The sequence below is a fragment of the Harpia harpyja genome, chromosome 22, assembly GCF_026419915.1.
Source record: "Harpia harpyja isolate bHarHar1 chromosome 22, bHarHar1 primary haplotype, whole genome shotgun sequence".
Taxonomy (NCBI): Eukaryota; Metazoa; Chordata; class Aves; order Accipitriformes; family Accipitridae; genus Harpia; species Harpia harpyja.
In genome coordinates, this window is record NC_068961.1 from 8800470 (window position 1) to 8822661 (window position 22192).

General features: G+C 40.1%; 1 protein-coding gene across 3 annotated transcripts in view; it reads left to right on the forward strand.

Moving 5' to 3' along the window:
• The window catches only part of DHRSX (dehydrogenase/reductase X-linked), a 169943-nt gene extending 164049 nt beyond the window's left edge, over window positions 1–5894 (forward strand). For all 3 annotated transcript variants that reach the window (XM_052773610.1, XM_052773611.1, XM_052773612.1), the window contains one exon: window positions 5433–5894. In XM_052773610.1, the coding sequence (XP_052629570.1) occupies window positions 5433–5630 (198 nt within the window). In that variant the 3' untranslated portion in view covers window positions 5631–5894. The remainder of the gene's footprint in view (window positions 1–5432) is intronic.
• The last annotated feature ends 16298 nt before the right edge of the window (window positions 5895–22192 follow it).

The following is a 22192-nucleotide window of genomic DNA, read 5'->3' on the forward strand; positions in this document are numbered from 1 at the left end:
CCCCTCATTCGTGTCCCTCAAAACGCAACTGCAATGTCAGTCATTGAGTTTGCCAGCTGCTTCGTACTCTCCCATCCTCTTTGCCCAACCTTCTCTCCTACCATCTCTCAAGATGGCAGCATCCTGAAGTCATAAAGCACAAACCAAGTACAATCAGCTGACTGTCTAGGGTGAGGGGAAGCTGTTCCAGAGTAAGTACTCCTCTGATACCAAGGGTTGTATCACTACTGCTTTTTCAATCACATGGTCAACGCTGTCAACCAATATAATTTGAAATATATGCATGTCATCCATTCAGACTGTTCGTCATAGTGTTTAAGACTCATAGCAAGGTTCTCACTGTTTGCTGGTAGATACTGAAAAAGGTACTGGGAAAATGAATGGATTGCAGAAGAGGAATTATAGGAGCTTATTAGTTTTGTTTCCTGTCCAATTTTCTGTGGTTTCCAATGGACATACCATACTGTCTGCCCAGGACTCTGAGCTATGCATTCAGGTGGAGGTGGAACTGGATGAATACATGGATTAACAAAGAAAGCACCACGAAGCCATCATGTATAACTGATGCAGACGAATGATTTCCAAAGAGCTAAGCTGTTGCGCCTGTTGTAGACAAATGGAAAGGATGTGACATTTCATGGGAACATGGCTGTAGGGACTGACTGTCGTCAGCTAACACATTTTGCGAGCATTAGTGCCTAGTATTGACAAGGTTATATAGCACTTAAAAATGCATTAATCAAAATGCATTAACTGGCAAGTCTTAAAAAAACAAAACTAAACCACAAACCCTCTTAGTATATGTCCCAGTTTTAATAGAACAGAATATTCCATTTCATGCTGAGGGAATATTGTTCTATGTTGATTACTTACTATTGATGAATATTTAAAAAAAGAAATAGCAAAGCTTCTGTAAAAAACTACCTTTTTCTTTGGGACTAGATAGTGCAAAAATAATGTCATTTTCTGTATATAGACTGCATTTTTCCTAAATAAGCTGGTCACATGCTATCTTTTCTCTTCTTCTTCCATAGCCTAGCCCTGTAATGAGCAAAACAAAGATACGTAATTTCAATCAGACCTTTATTTACTGTTGAAGGGATACTGCAAAAGAAATTGCAAAAGAAAGTAAAAGTAAAAGACGTAATTAATACCGTGATGAGCAAAAGGAATTGCAGATGCAGAATTTCATTAGGAAAAAGTCAAGCAGAAATCAGTTTTACTTAGATATGACAAAGGTATTAATTACAGTTGCTTGGATACTAATAATATAATAATTTCTAAACAAAAATCCAATTTAAAAAAAGTTCAGCACAACTAAGTTGGTAACTGAAGAGTGAAGAAGCATTGTGCTATTTATAGGAATCCCTCTTGTCTTGGGACAAGTCCAGCCAGTTCATGAACAAGATGTTACTGATCCTATATTTATGTATATTATTCTGTCACTGTTAGGTTTGGTTTTTTTTTTTAAATTCTGGCAATGTGTAGAGTATCCTCACCTGTGATTTGAATGATACTTATTATCACTGCCTGTCTACCTGCAACTTTTGGTATAATACTTGAGAGTCCCAAAGACAGGAATTTGTTCCTGTTTGTATAGAGCATCATGACAAACATCCTGGGATTTATAGATCAAGGTATTCAGCCACTGGCTAGTGATTCCTCTGGCCTGTTATCGGGTTCTCTCCTTCCTAGAAGGCCATTGGCATCAAAGGATGGCTCAGATGCGTTGCTTTGACAGTAGTCTCCTGCTTGTGGTTGTTCTTTTCCACGGGCTTTATGGTTCCTCCTCATCTTTTGATGGGCTATCATGAGGTAAAAGAAGAGCTATGGGGCTCCCAGGAAAGTTGGCAACCAGGAGTGAGGCTGCCACTGCTGGAACAATTCATCCTGCTCCCTGTCCAGATACTCATGAATTGCTCCAGGGGTTGCAACCTGCTGCCAGCTTCTTCCTTCCCAAGAGGTCCTCAGGTGCTGGTACACAGGCAGGACATGTGTGCATGTGTCGGCGTGGGTTGCAGTTGATCCGTGGGTGTGTAGTAGATCTAACACTTTGGGAAAGAGTCTTGACTGTGTGTGGGCAGGTGGCTGTACAGTGCTTTCATGTAGGTATGGGCATGATCCAGAGGTGGAATCACAGCAAGTGCTTTTCCTCCAGCCTTTCAAAACAGGTAGGTCATCTACCCAGCTGGAAGGCCAGGCCACTCCTGCTGTAGGATTTCCTTTTTGCTTTCATAAAAACAGAAAACATGCCAAAACAATGAAGAGATCCTCAAGTAAGGGAACATTAAAGCTTTCAGCATTAATTAAGCACTCAGAAGATGGGATAAGACAATTAATTAATCATACATACGCAACTCAGCTCCCTGTTGCACTGGAGAAATTGTTTTCCTTTAACTTAAATTATTATACACTAATTGCTTAATGTATTATAGTATTTTTTTTCTTATGTGCTTAGATAATTGCTTTTAGCAACAGCTAAATAGGAATTTTGCATAGAACCTTCTACTCAGCTTATTAGATACGGTGGACAGGATGAAAAGCAAATTAAATCTTGTGAAAAGTTACACAAGCTGACCTTAATGGACGGTGACAATGTCACTGTGCTTATAGATTGGCCACAGTGTGGCCATGTAAGCACATTTATTTTCTGAGCCTGCTCAATATTTTCTTTGTATTGAAGAATAAGAAACAATTTGCTGTATGAAATGGTTTGGTAAAGATCTACTAGGGCTGCATGAATAAAACCCAACAACTGACTTTCAACTCGTACATAGCCTTTACTTAAAATATTTTATATTATTTTGACTAGAATAGAACAGGCTATGTCAGTTGGAAGGGACCTACAACAGTCATCTAGTCCAACTGCCTGACCACTTCAGGGCTGACCAAAAGTTAAAGCATGCTGTTAAGGGCATTCTCCAAATACCTCTTGGACACTGACAGGCTTGGGGCATCGACCACCTCTCTAGGAAGCCTGTTCCAGTGTTTGACCACCCTCTTGGTATAGATCCCCTCTGGTGGGGAACTTACCTGACATATCATCAATAAATAAAAATCTTGATAAATCCTGCATATCCTGGGAGACCCTTCCCACTGAATCAGCTAAGGCACATGGTATTTCTGATGCTGTAGGAAGATCCATACAGACCAGTCTCTGAGGCTGTAGAGAGCCCTGCTCATAAGAACATAACCACACAAATTCTGCCCACAGACAGTTTTTTTGAAGCATTTTGGTTTTGAGCTGTTGTCATTAAGATTTTGGAGTCATCAACATTGACATTTATACTTGTTTGTGCTGGAGACCTGTTGAACTCAGGAACATAACATCCAGTGAACCATTGCATGAAGTAATGGTTTATCTGTGTCACTAAATTTTTAAGTAAAGCACAGCAATACATTAAAAAACTTTTGGTTTCTCTCTGTCATCCAGAATAAGTTGTATAAAATATGAATGCTCGTACTCATCATTGTTCTGCTACTTTACAGTATTAAGATATTTTATATTGCATCATAGCTGATCATGATAGGAGCCACTATGTGAGCACATGGACTCCAACTTTTTGGAGTCATCCTGATCCTGAGGAGAGTTATGCATGCACATAGCTTTATGTTGTTTACATAATCTACTGGATGTGAACAGCACTCTTTTCCATGAGATAAAAAACAATGAATAAGTAGTAGTAGAGTACTAAACTAAGGTAAATAAGCACTTTGTAAGTGTTTCTAGATAGTATCTCACAGTACAGTCATCTTCTTAAAAAATAAAAAATATTCTAGAAGTTAGCTGGACCTGACTTTTTTTAACATACTGACTGATATTTAGCTGAGAGAACAGCCCGTTGGATGGCTGAGTTACCCTCTTATTTCATTTGGTGGTATTTGCAACAGGACACGCTGTCTTTGTGTGGTAACTGACAGTAAAAGCTGGCTATTTTGTGGCCACTGAAGGAAAGCGTGGTGGTATTACCACTCTTTGCAGCCTGTTGACATCAGTAGTTTTTCCTTCAGCTTAAACACCTTTGATCAAGGGCTTGGCATGGAGTGGAGCATTTATATTGGAACCAGTGGAGCTCTGTGCAGGAAAGGACCTCAGTAGGGCATGTTCTTCTTCAGCAGTTCACTTTTGGGGGAACATGCCTGTGGTCACGCAGGGAATGTGTTTCCCTGGCAGATAGTGAGGGTGCTCTGCATGGGCAGTAGCTGGAGAGGTCGCGGTTTGGGTAACCTTGTCTTATTGCGTGATTGTGTGACGTGGCTCTAACTTATTTGTAAATGAGACCAAATGCCAGATGCATCAAATAAATTAATTATTTCTAATAACTTGTGTTATATTTATTGCACAGTGAGAAAACAGAGGAGTTGTTTCTTTTTAAAATATCAGAACTTTGTCACAAAAAGCTTCAAATTACTTAGTTTATATTTTTTTTAATAGCACACTGATTAACCTATTCAATACTGTCTCATTCATCAAGTGAGTTCTTCAGGAAAAGACATCCTGTCAGGTGCAGCAGACAAACCTATGAGCAGCATTGGTACTGTTAATGACTCAGACAATGACTGCAAGGATTGTAAAATCATACATTATTATCTAGCAGGCATTGATCATAATTATATCACTGATAAAGACAAAACATATCAAATATTGTGTTTTAAATATGCCCTTCAATGAATGAAAAAAGATGCCATTGAAATAATTTCAGTGATAGCTGCGTGATCCTTCTGAATGCAAAAAGGAAATGTTTTGCATATCTTTGGGATGAAAGGAGTTACCACTCTAAGCTATTCACTTATTAATTTTCGTTTAATGTTCATAGTATATCAGACCTTGTAGATCTTTCACCATTTTGCTTTATGACACTGCAGAACCCTGATAACTATGCTCTGTGTAAAATGTAATTCCCTGGTTTACCTGCCTGCTTGGATTGGACTGCAGAATCTTAATTTGCTCTCATGGTTTCCATGATCCTTTGCTTGTGTCATATTGTTCATACAATGAACACATTGTGCATGCAGCATAGCCTTCATCTTCTTAAGGCAGAGTACAGACCCTTTCATCCTTGCAAAATGAATAATTAAGCTAGGATTTTAATATTTGTGTTTGCTTTGGGGTTTATTAGCTCTAACTGTGAAAACTAAATCAATTATTTTGTATGCTCCATCTGACTGGCTCTTGAAAAAATGGACCAGGGTTTTCCATATACCTGTTCTGTGGTTTTAAGCTATCTCAAAATAGCACTGTTGTAGAAATGGACTGTACTCTTCCGATTGAATAGCTGGCGTTTTTATCATTACAGCTTGAGGTGTGCACAAGGACCACAAGTGTGGTGCAAAACTAAGGAGGCTGATTGTCACTGGTAAGGTCCTATGGTGTAATGTAATTCTTCCATTGTACATGCCTTGCCTGAATTTGGGGTTTTTTGTTTCTGCAGACTCCAGAGGAAGGAGCCTCTACAACCATCTATGCAGCAGTATCGCCCGAGATGGAAGGAGCTGGCGGCTGCTACCTTTACAATGAGGAAAGGACAAAATCAGCTGACGTAGCATATGATGAGGAGCTGCAGAGAAGGCTCTGGACAGAAAGCTGCAAGATGGTTGGAATTTCTGATGAATCCAGCAGAGTTCTCTAGAAGAAGCCAATTCCAGCTGGGTAAATGAAATGCATTGACAAGCATCTTAGGTGAATTCTTGCAGCATCAGTCATCATCCTGGAAATCACTCTTCAGTCCTAAAGGCAAACATGAACAGCTCTGTTCTTCACTTGAACCCCTAGTCTGCTAGGGTGTGGGGGGAATATTCCCACAGAAAGATGTAGTGGTTGGTTTTAAATCTAACCATCAGTTTTGTAAATCATGATGTTTCAGTCTGTGATTAAAATACAATCTTTAACCTTGTGCAGAGTTGAGTTTTCATTTTTTGTTCAACAAAAAAAAAAAGACTTTACCCGGTGAGCATGTTGTGTCTGTGGCATGTTGAACTTAAGCCACCTTTGTACATATAAGTTACTCTTTTCTAATCAGTTTTAAAAGTTGCAGCTTTTTTTTCCTTAACCTTCATTAATCTTTAAGACATTTTATAATGAATGTCAGGTGGTTCTAATGCATACATTTGGCAGTCATGATCATTGTGTTGTTTCTATCATAACATTAATTTTATACATCAACCTTTTATCCAGAGGTACTAACTGAAGGTCAGAACCAAAAAAATGTAAATAAATAAGGTCTTCAGATGGGATACCGAATGCAGTTGTTTTCAGTTTGAGTTCACCTGTCCTTTAAAGGCAAGCCATAAGAACGAGGAAGGGATCAAACATAACAATGGCAACACTGGTTTTGGCAGAGGATGCACTTGGCCTGTTGTCTTGGCAGTGGGCTAAGATTACTTGTCCCCTTTTCTCCTGAACCTTCGTAAACTTGCATCCACAACTTCTTGCATTTTTCTTTGCAAGGAGATTCACGCATCTACTGCCCATTGCATCAAGAATCGCCTCCTTTCATTGGTTTTGAACCTAGTTCATATGAGTTTCAAAAGTAGAGTTCATGATTTGGAAGAGACAGCAAACAATTAATGCCAGTCCACTTTTTCCACGTTGCTAAGGGGTTTGGAGACTTCCAACATGTCCCCCTTAAATTGTCTCTTTGCCATGTTGAAGAGTAGCCCCTGCCTACTCATCTAATTTACGCAGCAGCAACAGGATATTTTCCCTTTTGTTATGTATTTCTTTCCTAAAAATTCCTAACATGTTTGATTTTTAATTTTATTTGACTGTCTCTGAGTGTGGAGCTATTCTTGGTAAAACTATTCTTGGTAAACCCTAAGATTTCTCTTCTGAAGTGGTCAGTTCAGATGCCTTCAGTTTTGAACATGCTTCAGTGTGTATAGTTTAGGGAACTCTACCTATGTCTGCCAAAGGGAAGCTTCAAGAATGCTGTTCACATCCATGGAGTAAAGATCAAAACAGACATGTGGCAGTATAAAGATAGTCTTGAGTTTCTACAAGCTCAAATAACTGAAGGAAAAAAATGGTTTGAAGATAGACACAACATTTTAATGGGGAGAGTGATAAACCATGAGAATAATTTACAGAGAAACTTCCCCTGGAATTTTCAGTCAAGTTTAGAAGTCTCCCCAAAACATCTAGGAGGCTCTGGGGAGACCTTATAGTGGCCTTCCAGTACTTAAAGGGGGCCTGCAGGAAAGATCTGGAGGGACTCTTTATCGGGGAGTCTAGTGGTAGGACGAGGGGTAACGGTTTTAAACTGAAAGATGGTAGATTTAGGTTAGATATTAGGAAGAAATTCTTTACAGTGAGGGTGATGAGGCACTGGAACAGGTTGCCCAGATAGTCTGTGGATGTCCCCTCCCTGGCAGTGCTCAAGGCCAGGCTGGATGGGGCTTTGAGCAACCTGGTCTAGTAGAAGGTGTCCCTGCCCATGGCAGGGGCGTTGGAACTAGATGATCTTGAAGGTCCCTTCCAACCCAAACCCTTCTGTGGTTCTATGATCTCTCCTCAGCGAGAGAAACTTTCCAAGCATGGACTCTCTGACTAGGGAGCCTGAACTCTTGCTGTGAATGGAATAAGCTCTACCCTACTCCCATCTCATTCATTTTAGGTGTCATCTGAAAAAGCAGCATAATGCTATAAATGTCCTTGCATTTCCTTTTTTAAGATATACACAGCAAAAGAGACCAATAGGCGGATGCAAACTTTATATTCACTTTGGGGCACTGGAAATCACTGCATGACAGAACTAAGTGCAAACTTGGTGTTGTGCTCTTATTTGCAGCAGACTAGAAACAATATGAATGTGTTCCTATGCACTGAACCCCACACTAATATCCCTTTTGGGCTTTTTAGCTCAAACCTCGTACTTCCCTGACCATATCTCCAGCCTTTGGTTTAGAGAGAGATCATATCTAACTGAAAGAAAGCATACTAATATGCCCAGAGACTAGCAAGGAGATGCAATGACAAAAAAATAGTATGAACAAACAAAAGCAGATGAGAACAAAAATAATAAAAAATCTGAAGGAGAGCATATTTCCTCTCTGAATTAAGCCATGCATGATTTATTCCTAGCTGCTTAGAGTTAGTATATACAAGGGTTAGCAGCAGGAAATTTATCACTCAGTCACTGTAGCACTTTCTCTGTATGACTGGCTGACTTTTTGGTTTTTTGGTAAGTGAACATAGTGCTTGTGAAATGTGCCAGACTGACACTGTGGGAACTAAATTCCTCTGTTTATTCACGGTTCATGCACAGGATGCAGTAAGCCTGCTAGACAGCCAACATTTTGATGTTGCCATAGCATTCCCACAGAACATCATTGCTGCTAGAAGTATGTCCAGGATTACTCAAACTAGATGGGACCAAATTACCTTCAGTTTTAACTCTCTCGAAGCTCCACAATATTTGCACAAGCAGTTTCAAGTGGCAGAGGGATTGGTAAAATAGCAAACAGTAAAGAGAGCTAGTCACACTTTCAGTGTAATCTGAAGCACTTTGTTAGCGGTCTCAGGCTAATGAAATCTGTTTTAAACAACACTGAAAACATGGTTTGTGAGAACCAAGAACACAGATTGTGCCTGCATGAGGGGAAAAAGAAAGTGTCATCAAACCGGGGATTTCTAGAATGGTGGAATGCCATGAAGTTATAGTTGAGCTGGTTGCAAAACAGTTATCTCAGGAACTAAAAGCAGAAAACTGTGTTGGCTCTGCAATGTCACATAAGCATGTGAGCTTGTCTTGAGCAAAATCCAGTGTCATCATAAAGTGCTGTGTGTCCTTGGGAGCACTCACTTGTGATGCTGTTACAAAAATCCAAAATAATCCTTAATATATCTATTTAGGGAAAAAAAAGTATATGAAGCATGTAGAAGGAGGACAATGATTTTACTTCTGCACATAGAAATGGTAAGAGCTGATTTGTTTTTCACATTTCAAGGACATGGAATTTCTGGAGATCTGAGAAACCCTGTGTTTCACTTCACTGAAGACATGGCTGAGAGATGGCTTCAGTCCTTGCACTGGGTGCATATATACAGAAAAAATACCTGAGAGCTTTTTAACCTTGCAAAGAAAGGCAAAACAAGCTCCAATAATTGTAAATTAAAGTTAGACAAATTAATCTTCCAGCATGAAAACAGATCCTCTCTCTGTGAGAGTAATTACATATTGGAACACGTAGATCTGATATCTGAAGATAATGAGAAGATGCCTCTGAAAAGATACCTGGCAAGGAGGCCAGGTAGGCTTCTAAGCAAAGTAGGTCACTCACAGTGAAGTCATACTTAGATTCTGCCTCATGTTCAAAGTGACAGCACGTATTTTGGTTAGTATGAGAGTGACCCATTACTCACAACTTGTAAAATGGATATTTCCATGCCAGTACTCCACCCAGGCTAATGTTTAATTAAAAAATCTAGGTGCCTTTACCTAGTCTCAAAAAGGCACACAAAATCTGTGGTCCAGTTCAAGTCTGAGATCAACAGAAGCATCTGCTATGGGCCATCGTGGTCTGATCCTGTTGCCCTTGGTGAGGGAGTGAAACCATTTCAAACCAATATTTTATTCTTTTCTAAAAAAGGATTACTTTTCTTTTTCAGCTCCTGTGGAAAACAAAAATTAATCTCAAAAAAGGACAAAAAAGATGAATACTGTTTTGAAGGATAGTTCAAATAAATATTATAGATCTTACTGCAATGAATGCAGTTATCTAGGAATTTGATAAGACAATGTTATTTAAACAATGAACTTGCACAGGACATAAATAACGTGCTGACAAAGAGCCCTAAGTTTCTTAGGAAAAATATTAACCTTTTCATTAATTAACTAGTTTATCTGTAAACTGTGTGGAAATTAATTAGGTACTGAAAGAGTAAGTGCTGTAATTTGTGTGTGAATACACTGTTATTCACACATAATAAAGTAGTTGCATCCTTGCTTAAGCCCTAAATGTGGAACCTCTAGCCGCACTTCCACAATGTTATTTTATAAATATTTAAACTTTATAGTTCAATTTTTGCACAACTATCAATTACTTTAGTACACAGTGAGAAGTGATATACCATAGAAACAAAGGACTTCATTATTTCACATCAGTCTTGCTACTGCCTCTTCCAAATGCAGAGTAGTGTTAGCCCTAAATATATGCAATATATTTAATATATAACAATACATGGCAGATATTTAAATCCTCATCCTAAATAAGCTATCTACATGCAAGCTTTGGCTCTTGTACAGTTCTGGTGTTAGACTGTCCTTGTTCATTGTATGACATGGTTTATGCTCCAGCTGCCTCCATGGAAAGACAAAACCAGATTCCAGTGAAGTTAACATGAACTCTGTCACAGATAAGATAAAACCACATGATTTTAAGAGAGCAAAGGCTGAGGACACTGACCAATCTGCAATAGTTGAAGAAGTCAGTGCAAAATGTGAAGTGTATTGTACAACTTCAGGCCAAGCAAGACAGACAAGATGTTATTATGAACAATTATTTGAAGGTAATTTTATTGCTTTTTAAAACAAACCCACTGTGTTTCAGCAATCCACTGTGGAAACATTGACAATGCTGTGAGCATTGTCGGGAAGAAAACAGACCAGTGACAAAGAAAGAGTGCTGTTTCCAGATGCATGTAGTTATTGGCTTCCATACTGTACCCATCGACCCTTGTTAGCATCTCTCCCTTTGGAAATGGACCTGAGCCAAGAATTCCTTTCACACAGACAATCAAGAAGGGTCAAAAAGTAGCAGTGACCATCATTTATTTAGACAAACACTGTCTAGATTGAAACCAATCACCTTAAAGTGAAAGACTTCCTAATCCCAGAAAAGAAAAAGAAAAAAAGAAGAAGGAAAAGAAAGAAAGGTCAAAAAACAGGCTATGGCACTTTTTGAGTGATATTAATCCTGGTGACCTCTTCACAGACAGAATGCAAGACACGTTAAGATGGTAAGCAGGCTTATGTCCTTTCGACGAACAAACATGGCCTTCCCCTCTATCTTTGCATTGCTTGAACTCTCAAAATGAGCGCAAGTAACCTCACTGTTAACATCTGAAAACAAGCAGATCCATTTAATCTATTGTTTATCATACCTTTCCTGAAACTAGTAACAAGATTTGTTCCAGCTTGCCCACATTTATGGAATTCATTATTTAGTCCATATTGATCTGCATATATTCAAGGCCTGTGATGTATCTAAGGCTTTTTTAACAATACTGAAGGAAAAAAACAAATTTCTTTTAAGAATTACAGCATAGCCAAGGGCCAAATCCTGCATTTTTTTCTCAGGGAAAACTTACATTGAAGACAATATTAGTTCTTTACAAGAAAAGTAAGATTGTGCTCAAGAAAGTTAATGTAAAATATTTGCACAGAACTTTTCCCTTAACTACATTGTACAGCTCTGCTGAAGTTAATGAATCACTGTAGAAAGACACGTGGCTTAATAGCAGAAGAAGTTATAAAAACCTTATATCATTTAAATTCGATAATGCCTCAGAACATTATCTCTGGAGTGAAAGCACCTTCATGCTTCTAGTGATATATTAAAGCCCTCTCTTTGTCTCAAAAAGATTAATCTAAAAAAATGTTCAATCTAAAAATTCCACTGATATGGTATATTGAGAAAAGACAGTAGCATTCATCTCACTTAAATCATCTAAAAGCAGGATAGATAGTTTAAGCAAGTCAGGCTCCATCTGTGGTCAGTGAGTGTAATACTTCTATGGGACAATTCCTCTGACCTATCTGAGTGTGAAATGAGTCATAATCCCATCTCTCTGACTGGCCAGAGAGGAAAAATGGACAAGTAGTCTAAGGTAAATGTCCAGCACCTGTACATTGTTGAGCTCTTGTTGGCTCAGCCAGCTCTACATGCAGTCAAACTGCCTAAGAAGAAAGGTTTTCTTTTCTGGGATTTTTTTTTTCAGTTTCTCAGCTCAAAAGGCACCATAGCAATCTTACGGTTTGGTCTTCTGCACAACAAAGATCAGCTAATTCTGATTTGAACCGGATCATCTCTTCTAGATGGTCATCAGTCCCCGTTTAACATTTTCCAGTGAAACACAGAGCCCTTTGGATATGTTCTTTCCAGCCATAAATTGCCCTCAGCTTAAAAACCTGAGCTTTATTTCACATCTGAATCGGAGTAGCTTTTCAGCTCCCAGCTATTTGATCTAGTTACACTTTCATCTGCTGGGCTAAAGAACCCATGGTCTGATCCTGGTGGAGACAGCTGGGCACGAAAGAAGTAATCTCTTGGAATATTTTTTATAACCTAGCTTGATTAAGCCCTTTTAATCTTTCATTAGAAGTTGTGTTTTACATCTTGTAATCATTTTCCTGTCTCTTTGTGAGTCTCATCCAATTTTTCAACTTCCTTCCTGCTTTTGGGATCTCAACAGCTGATTTTGATATACACACGTAATATAGCCTCACTAGTCAGCTTTTTTTTTCTCAGTTCCTACACCTCAAGGCCATATGGACCTTCTTCCTTGAAGCATCATAGAGGAGCTCAGATTCGGAGACTCTAAAAGCATTTTTCAGACCCACAAAGTCTTATTTCATAAATACGTCCACCTTTATTTGTTTCAAGAGGTATGATCTAATAGAGCTCTGAACGCTTCTTTTATTGTGATTTATTTCCACTGTTAAAGCCCTAAATCTGCACTAAAGAGTGCTTGAGAGGATTTTGGAGCTGTTGAGTCAGGAGGTGCAACAGGGACTGAGAGTCGGAGCACTGACGTCATGAAAACATGCCATAGTTCAGCAATTAGAGCCATAGATAAAATAGTACGCAGTGACCTGCTTTATCTGGAACATAACTAATTTTACCAAATCATTCATTTCCTTTGTTTTAGAAATTATTTCTGTTATTTATCACTCTGACAGAATCTCCCAGAAGACGTTTGTCTCTCATCCCAGCCAGGATTAGCTGTATAAATGGATATTGCTCTGCACCTGTGAGGTGAAGAGATCCCCGGCAATTACACAGTACTTTAGCACAGTGCTGAAGCTTCTAGCAGTGATTTAGAAGAGCAGATTAGGCTCTCAGAGTTCTTTTTTCTTTTTTTTAATCTAATACTAATTCTTCATCTTCATTTTTTAACCTCTCTTTCCCTCTCATATGCAACTTGTCTGTGCAACCCTCTGTGCAGGTGGGAGACTTCTCCCAAAGCTGATGGAAATGAGTTTTGTTCCGTGCACCCGCTTGGCACAACAGTTGGATTGCAATATCATAACTCCCTCTTGCCCTGCTGGGTCTTATTCCTGGACACTGAATTCAAGCTGCAAATTCACAGCTTCTCTGCTTGTTAGGAAGAGAATCATTACCATCTGTTTCATGGGACTCTAAACCACATTTCATACCACATTTACTTAATACACAATTGCTGCTACTGCATTTATCACCAGTCTTCTTGTAGAGTGGAAAGCATTTTACCACCAGCTCATTCTCCAGGAAATACTGAAAAGTACAGCTGTCACCCTGCATCTGAACAAAAATCCAAGATGCAGATATTTCCTGCAGAGCACAGGTTTTGAAGTATTTCTTCTGGAAAATCGAAACGGTCTAATAAAAAGGTTTAACTTACTTAGATAACATTAAAAAGGCAATGGAAATATTAATATTAAAAATTTAAAATGCTCAATTTTCCAGAACATGAAAAATAGTAGCAGACTAATTTTTTAAAATATCTTGTAAACAGAAAAATTATATTCAAGTTTGAAGTGATCTGGATCAATATGGCTGTGTTCCTCCTCCTGTTTCACTTTAGATGGTGCAGCATTTTGCAGTGAAGTAGGTTTTTTTTAAACAAGCTCAGGGAAGAGGCCTTTAGTGAAAGGTATGTCTTTCATTCTGTTCTGATAATAAAATTCAACATCTTTAGCAATTGTGCTTTGAAGAGATTTTTCTTTGACGAAGATGACGTGATAACTTGAACTGTAGGAAAGGATTCACTGCACAGAAATCTTCCTTCCAAATCACAGTGCTGGGGCCCATAAAGACCCAGAAGGGAAGATACAGCACTTATGCTTGATTTTTTATCTGCTCTCCCTCCACTTGTTTCAGCTATGAAGGCTGAATGAAAAGAAAACAGGAGAAGGAAATTAACAGCAATGTGCTTCCATTGGAAAAGTGCAAAAATGAAAGAGCAGTTACCCAAACCTTAATCAGACCAAGAACTTCATATCCCTGATGTGTTCACTGGGATTTTTTAGATTGGATATTAGGAAATAGTTCTTCACTGAAAGGGTTATCAGGTTATCAAGCTTTGGAACAGGCTGCCCAGGGAAGTGGTTGAGTCGCTGTCCCTGGAGGTATTTAAAAGACGTGTAGTTGTGGCACTTACTTAGGGACATGGTCTAGTGGTGGACTTGGCAGTGTTAGGTTCATGATTGGACTCGATGATCTTAAAGGTCTTTTCCAACCATTCTATGATTCTGTATCTCAGTTTTGAATAGGCCCTTGAAAAGTAGCTCTCAGGGTCACAGGACTTGGGAAATTTGGTCCCATCTGTTAGGGGGTGTGACTGACTTACCTCCTCTTAAAATGAAAGACTCTTAGTTTCCGTGCTTGTTCAACCTTAGTTTCACAATAGCTGGTAACACAAAATGACTGCTGTTTTCAGTACAGCAGAAAAGGTCAAATTCTGGGTGTTGCTCTTTTTTGAAATATCATCCTCTTAATTCATTGACAAATTCATGCAAAATCATTTTTATTTTATTTCAAAGGCTCCAAGGTCAGGAGGGACCACCACCGTCGTCTGAACAACAACCTTCAAACTCGAGTATCTGCAAAGTAGTTTTATGAATGTTTTGATCCTGCAAATACCTTTCTATTCTGCGTTCTTCTAAAGCAAATGGAAAGGTCTGGGTAACAGGTTAGACTGAATTTGTAATTTTTTCCTTTTCCTGAAGTTCTGTAAATCTACATGACCTAATTCTCCTGAGAGCAGATGTTTTGGGACACTGCAGTTAGACTATTCATCACATCAGTTCAGCAAAACACATTAGTATAAAAGCATGTGCTTGAGCATATTCTAATAAGTAAATTGCTTTTAAGCATGTGTTCAAATTTCAGCATGTGCTTTCATGACTCAGGGCTACAGTGTGTTGTGCTACCGATGTGGGACAGGTGACAAAAGGGTTTTGAAATCACACCTCGGTAAGTATAATACACAGCACAAGTTGGAGGGCTAATTTTTATCTGTAATAAAGACCAAGTCAAATGGATTCCATGTTTGAAAGTTTGTCATAAACACCAACACTAACCCAAAGATATGTTTAAGCGTTAAGCCTTGTAGTTCAACACATTTTAATCAGAAAATCATTGCATAATCTCCAGAGGAAAATAATAAGAGACATTAAAATATATTTTTAAAATAGAAAACCAAAACTAACCCAATATTGCTGAACAAGTAGTCATATACCACAAGTTCAAACCATACATCAAAGCTCACTAAGGATAAGAGGTATAGAGTTTTTGGAGAAGTATCCCCTGGTTAGAGTATTATAAATATGATGACTATTATTTGCAAGTACTTGATTATGTACAGTGCTACAGGACAACTCAAAGCACTGCACTTCTTTACAGGAACATAAACTGGAGTGGTAACTGTATGTCAGTGTAAAATTGTTTATTTTCATGAATAGAAAATAAAGAAATTCAGAACCACTCAGATTTCATATGTTCAAAAAGCAGTTGATTTGCTGAATACAGATGAACACTTGTACTTCTTCCTATTTTTCTTGTGTCCTTTTTCATTTTTAATAAGTCTTTTGTTAGTCAGATGCGCTAAAAAGCTTTAGATCAAACCTCTTGAGGTAAAATCCAAAACTCTGGGGAAAAATAAGAAAGATGAATTTGTTTAGCTTCTAAAAACATAACCACTTTGCCAAGAGCCTCCAGCTGGCAGGATAGAAAAAATGTCTCTCCCAATTGCAAATTGCCAATTCCAAAATGGCACAGCAGCAGCTTTCCACCCTGATTACCTACAGCTGGCCTGCCTTTCACCTCCCCTCTGCAAGGCAAAACAATAGCTTCCTCTTGCCATCTCTTCCATCTACCTTCTCCAAAATGCACAGGAAGTTACGAAACACAGATGACAATTAATTACTTGTGTATTTGAGATGAGCCTGTACTGTAGCTGTCAGGGGCTCACAAACAGGCGTGAGAGAAGGTCTGTGTCATTCTCCAGACCAGCTGGTATAGCTGTGGGAAGAAACAGGCAGGCTTGTGGCTCATAAGCCCTTCTGTGGGTCTAAAAAAATACAAGTACTGATCTTCAGACTAATTGCTCTCAGTTTAACTTTACTATGTTAATCAATTAGGTAGCTCGAGAGAAAGGCTGATTGACAGCTATGGGCCTGAGGGAGACTTCTTGGCCAAACAAAGCAAGAGCTTTCATTCCCAGGGGATGGAGATAGTTGTGCACAGGAAACTGAGGGGTGGGATATGTTTTCATGGGATATAGGTAGCCTAGATGTTGCTCAAGATGAAACAAAAATAGAAAAAAAGCTGCTCTGTAGACGTTCTAAAAACGCGGTGAGGCTGATGGGGCAAGATGTGGGTAATGTAGCGTGCAAGTGCTCTTACTAACAATGAAAGTAAGCATCTGCTTAAATTAAACATGGGCTGAGATGATGCTCCGGACTGGGGGAGGCAGCAGGGCTGACACCTCCCTGCTGCAGGTGAGTGTGCGTTCAGGAGGCTGCTTTGCTTTTCTCCTGATCTGTGTCTCTCTGCAGCCTGGCAGAGCTTCAGCGCTGGCTGCGGAAGAGGAGACCGCCCGCCCAGAGCAGCTAATCCCTTGCTGCTTGTGCTACGCTCCTGGAAAGAGGGAGATTAATTGCGGGAGGGAGGATAGAGGGGGGACCTGACTCACTTCCCTAGCACTGAAGAGGTAGCGAGCTTGGTATTTTATGAACGAAACAGTCCCAGTGCCTGTTGTGGGGGTCCCAGCCCTACAAGAGGGTCTTACAAGAACTCAGAGTGCAGAATATAGTTTGGATTGTGAGAAGATTTAAGCATGGCTCTGCCTAGTTTCTGGGTAAGAGAGTTCATATAGGAGCAAAGCATCAACTGCCAAGATGGAGAAGGTCCCAGTCATGCACAGCACCAGATTTCTGTGTGCCTGAGGGAACCGCAGGTGAGACAGGGAGGCTTCCAGTGAGTTAAAGTGCTCTTAAAATTAGGCAAGTCCTGAGCAGGGGTATTTTGGGTAGAATATTTTGATATTACGGTGTTCATCCCTGTCTTATTTTAGAGCTTTTGTTTGTTTGTTTTGGTTTCAAATCTGAACCTTGCTAATTGGTATTTATTAGACAGAAGACCGGGGAATGCCCTGCTGGTGCACAGTGCTGGAGCAGCCAGACCTGAGATACTTTGCTCACCTGTGGGAAAGCAGCAGAAGGCAGTGGCTGGTAGAGGGCTGAAGGGCACCTGCCTGCCCTGGGCGTCACAAATTCTCCTTACTCAGAGCATGGAAAGGAACGCCAGGAGACACCAGGGGCAATCAAAAGCAACAGAAACATCCCTGGCACAAACGTGAAACTAATACAAAAGCCAAACTTTGCAAGGGGTGGCCATTGCGCTCCTTTGTGTGCCTGTTCTCCTCCGCTTTCCTCCAACAGAACACGAGAGAGCTGTAACTACAAATAGCACCTGTGTTAGGTGAGATCCAGATGTTAAGTGTCTAAATACATCCCAAGCACTGTGGGTACAGGAATCTTTCTTTAAAACAGCCCAGCGTCTGTTTCTGTCTAGAGAGACTCTAGCTCTTATCTATAAACACCGTGGGAAAAAGGACTGTTTAAGCCAAAAGCCAGCGGTGGCAGCACAAAGAGGAAGAATTCAGTGATGAATGAATTAAGCTGAACAGCATTAGAAATTTTCTTACCATCTGGGGTTACGTTCCAGGAATAGTTTTAACAGGATTAGAGGGATTAAAGAAATTGAAGTATTTTTAAAACTGGAGTCCCATTACAGCAGGCACAGGTATATACACAGCAGTGGACCTGAGCTTGATGACCTGAGTGGCTTCTTGCAAACCTAAATTCCTTGATACATGTAACACATGCATTTCTAGAGAGTGCAGTTTGCCTTCTGGTGAATGCTGGTTGCTTATGAAGACTGTTGAAGTGTTTTTAGAAATGACAGCCCTAGGCAAGCCTGCCACTAGCAAAGACTTCTTGCACTGACTAGAATTGCAACAGAAAGGAGAAATTAATCAAGGTTCCTATAATAAGTGTAATTCAGGAAGCAATTAAAACACTCTAGCTTTAAACCACAGTAGAGGCTTGTACTGTAGCTCAGCATCCAAGTATAACGAGGGAACAGAGGAATCCCCTGCTGCTGCTTTGGACATCCCTCTGTTTCCAGGGGAACTTGATCTCTGGCATGCTAAAAGGCTGCTCTCAAATGGACCGTCTAGTCTTTCTCTGTCTGTGCTGATTTTTGATGCCTCATACCTGTACGCAATCTGTAAACAGTTAAGTGGTAGGTGTCTGGATTAACCTTCCTTGCAGTGTTCCCAGCAGCATGGACAGCTCTTTGTTTAAAAAAACAAAAAAACAAAACAAAACCAAACAAAAAACAAAATGGAGGGGGGGGGAGCACGGGGTGTAGAATCTGGTAAGAACAATTGAGTTCAGCAGCTCTTGAGTTCACATCCTGGTTTTGAGTGCTTTAAATCCATGTCCACACAACACAGGTTTTCACGCATTTGTCCTGACCACATCACAGGGCTAGAAGCTCCCCGGCAGCCGTACGTGATGCTGTGCAGGCCTGGTGCTCTCTTTTCCAAGAACTGGGGAAATCTCCCATGGTTAAACTCCTTCAGCTTTCCTACTGACCTTAGTCAAGCAGTTCTGAGGATTTGGGGGGGGCTAATTTTTCATAAAATTACCTCTTCTCCTCCCACACTTCCTGATATGTGGTAGATTATTTTCTTGATGTTGTGTTCTCAGAAATGACTGATGAGGTGCAGATAGCAGTGAGCAAGTTGTGCCGGCAGCAGGGACTCTGGGAAGCTCGGGCTGGCAGGGAGCTCCGGTGTCCCTTCTCACCTTCAGCAGGTTTGTGTGCAAGGATAAGGGTAGCGAGTGATAAGCTACTGTTTGTCAGCACAGGTCATATGAGTTCAGATGAGAGGATATTTTTTGGAGGTAGCCTTTGCCTTTTTAACTTTTGCTGTGAGTGGATGCAGGGCAAGAAAACATGTCTGTAGGCACAAAGGTAGAGACTAGCAGCTCAAAAATGGCCTTGGAGGTCGACATGGGAGTTTGGGTCATTCCTAACACTGGGCAAAATAGATGGCATTTGGGAGAGTGAAAAATGATGGAGCAGCTTTTTTTACATAAAGGCTTTACTTCTGTACCTGACCTTTTTGTGAACCCAGGAAGACTAGGAGATGCTCTTACTGCATCCAGGTTACCCTTCCAAAGTGGGAAGTGTAGCACAGAGTACAGAGACTCTGCTCTCCTGCAGTGTCCCAGTGCTGCTGCAGGGCCAGAGATGAAGCTCTGAAACAGAAATGCTTCAAAGAAAGAAGGTGTTATGTTCAGATGTGAGGTGTTCAAACCAATCCAAGTTTGAGAGGGGCTTTGCTGCCTGTTCAGGCACAGCCTTAAAAGGGATGGAGGAACTGTTTGAGAAAAAGATCTGGAGTAAGCCAGAGAATACAGCTGAAAAAGAGTAGAATGAGGGGATTAAACTTCAAAAAATCTGTAATAGAAGAAATATTAGCCCCACTCACCCAGCTTGCTTCTAAATTTTAGGGTCCTAGTGGAACCGTCCTCTGAACTTCAATAACTCCATTGCTCACCAGAGTCAGTGGAGAGCAGGAGGAGTCTTTGCAGTTTCCCAGAGGGAGATCTTGTCTGGCTGTGTTTAGGTGCAGTAGTTAGGTAGACAGGACCTCACCAAGGGTAAGATTGCAGTAAGAAAGTGGGAAAAGGCAGAGCAGAAAACAAAAGCAGAAAAGAAATAAGCCGGCTAAGGAACATAACAAGAGAGAGGACAGAGCAATTTCTAACACAGAGTGGGATAATGAAATATGAATGATGCAAGCTATGAAGGAGAAAGGAAATCTTCATGGAGAAGACTGACTGTGGAGAATGCAGCTGTGGAAGAAAACAGAATATCATCCCAGCTAAGCAGCTTGAAGAAAATGGAGTAAACAAGCGGAAACCTTCTGTTTGTTTTGAAAGGCTACTTTAGACATTGCAGCCTGGAGAGCAATACCTTTTGCTTACCACTATTTTAATGCAAGAGAGTGAGAGGTTCTGATTATTCCAGACCTCCTGTTTGTCTTGGAAGTAAATTCCTCACATATTCTGTTTCTATGATGCATTTGTAAATGTCTATCCTGATCTTCTTAGCATAATCTTTGAAAGAGAGAACTGAAGCAAACATATTCTCTCTGTATCTGTGCCTCTGAGACTGAGAGAAAAAATGATGCTTCAGTGACTAGCAGTCATTTAATTAAATATGATGAAGCAAACTACAGCTCAACACTGGGTTGAAGTAAAAGGTAACAGCATCTAACCTTCAGGACAGTCTTCGGGGCTGCATATCTGGAATAGAGACATCTTAATGCAGAGCTGAATAAGGTACCTGGGAGATGAGGCTCGACATTTAATTCATGCAAACTTTCAGACAGCTCCTGGCTCAAACAACTGTCTTTTTTGTTCCCTTCGTAAGGTAGCAAATTTTCCCCATGACAGGCTTACTCAGAGTCCTGGATTCATCTCTGGAGGACCAAGGGCCTCAAAATTGACCATGAGGCACCAGGGTCTTTGATCAGACCTGGGCCTGGGAGCCTGACTTCATGTTCTCCATCCAAAACCAGAGGTCTGCCTCAGAGGTTTCTGTTAATCCTCTCCTCCTGGAAGGTGCTTCAGTGCCTGTTGCACCAGTCCTGCTCCTTTCTTTCCATGTGTGATCTTTCCATGCTATTGCAATACAATCCATAGTGTGTCTGACCATAAGCATGTTCACATCTGAATCTTATGCTGCAGCATGGAAAAACTGTAAGAAAAAGAAACATAAATTAATAATACACAGTCTTATAATTTTTATGAGCAGAATCAGATCCTTCCTCTTCTGCAACATGGGCAAAATCCAATTTCTTCAGAAAGAATCTTTGATGATTAAAGGGTTGTTGGCAATAGTGCCACAGAGGTTAATTATGAATTCTCTGTTGCACTCCTCACCGTGCTCGCGGATAGTTGGCCGGCATCATGGAAAAACTGTAACATCCTAGATTGGGAAGCAAGGAAGGAAAAGATTTAAGGCTAGAGTTTGACCTGTCTTATCAATTTATAAATGGTAAGTCCTGCCACAGAAGTGGATGGAGCTATACTAGTGCATAATCTGTTACTGTGATATTTTCTGTTTATATTGTATGTACAACCAGGGAACATACATCCCAAATGACACAAAACATGTAATGGTTCTTTAATAATGAATGTCTATGAGTGCCACACAGGGGCTTCTGGATATCTGCAAGCTTATCCTTTTCTTCCTTCTCAAAGCTATGAAAAGTGTTTGTATATGTAAATGACATAAAACCACACAGTTACCTTCCCTATAGACATACTGATTTTGCAGGAAGATATCTATGGCATGTTTCAGGCTATATATTACCCATTCTGTGCCTAAAAGACATCAGATTCTTCTTCCCCCACAGCAGATTTGAAGCTCAAAAAAGGTTTTTTGTTCTATTACGGTCATGTGTGACAGTAGGACTTTCTATTCTGAAGCTCTTTAAAAAGGCATATTGCTATATGGCTTCTCATTTATGAATTCATAGCACAGACATAAGGGATGAGACAGGATAAAATATGTGCCCACAATGGGAGCATTCTGGCATAGCAACAATAGGCTTGTGAAAGAGCTGAGCTGCCTTAAAGGTCCAATCTCACGAGAATAGCAACCTTCAGCCTTTGAGAAACAGTGGTCTATTCAGGGTTTGTTTTCTAAACCTCTTTCCCCTTTTATGCATGTTCACAAACATACTGTTTCTGCCTCAGAAATAAAATGCACGGAGAGCACAGGGTGTTCTTTCATTGTTGGAAGAAAGGCTGAACACCTATCTCTGTGAGGATGCCAAAGAACAAGGACAGCCGCGTCTGTATTCCAGTCATGTTTCCTTATTGTCTGTGCCATCCTGCCCATCTCC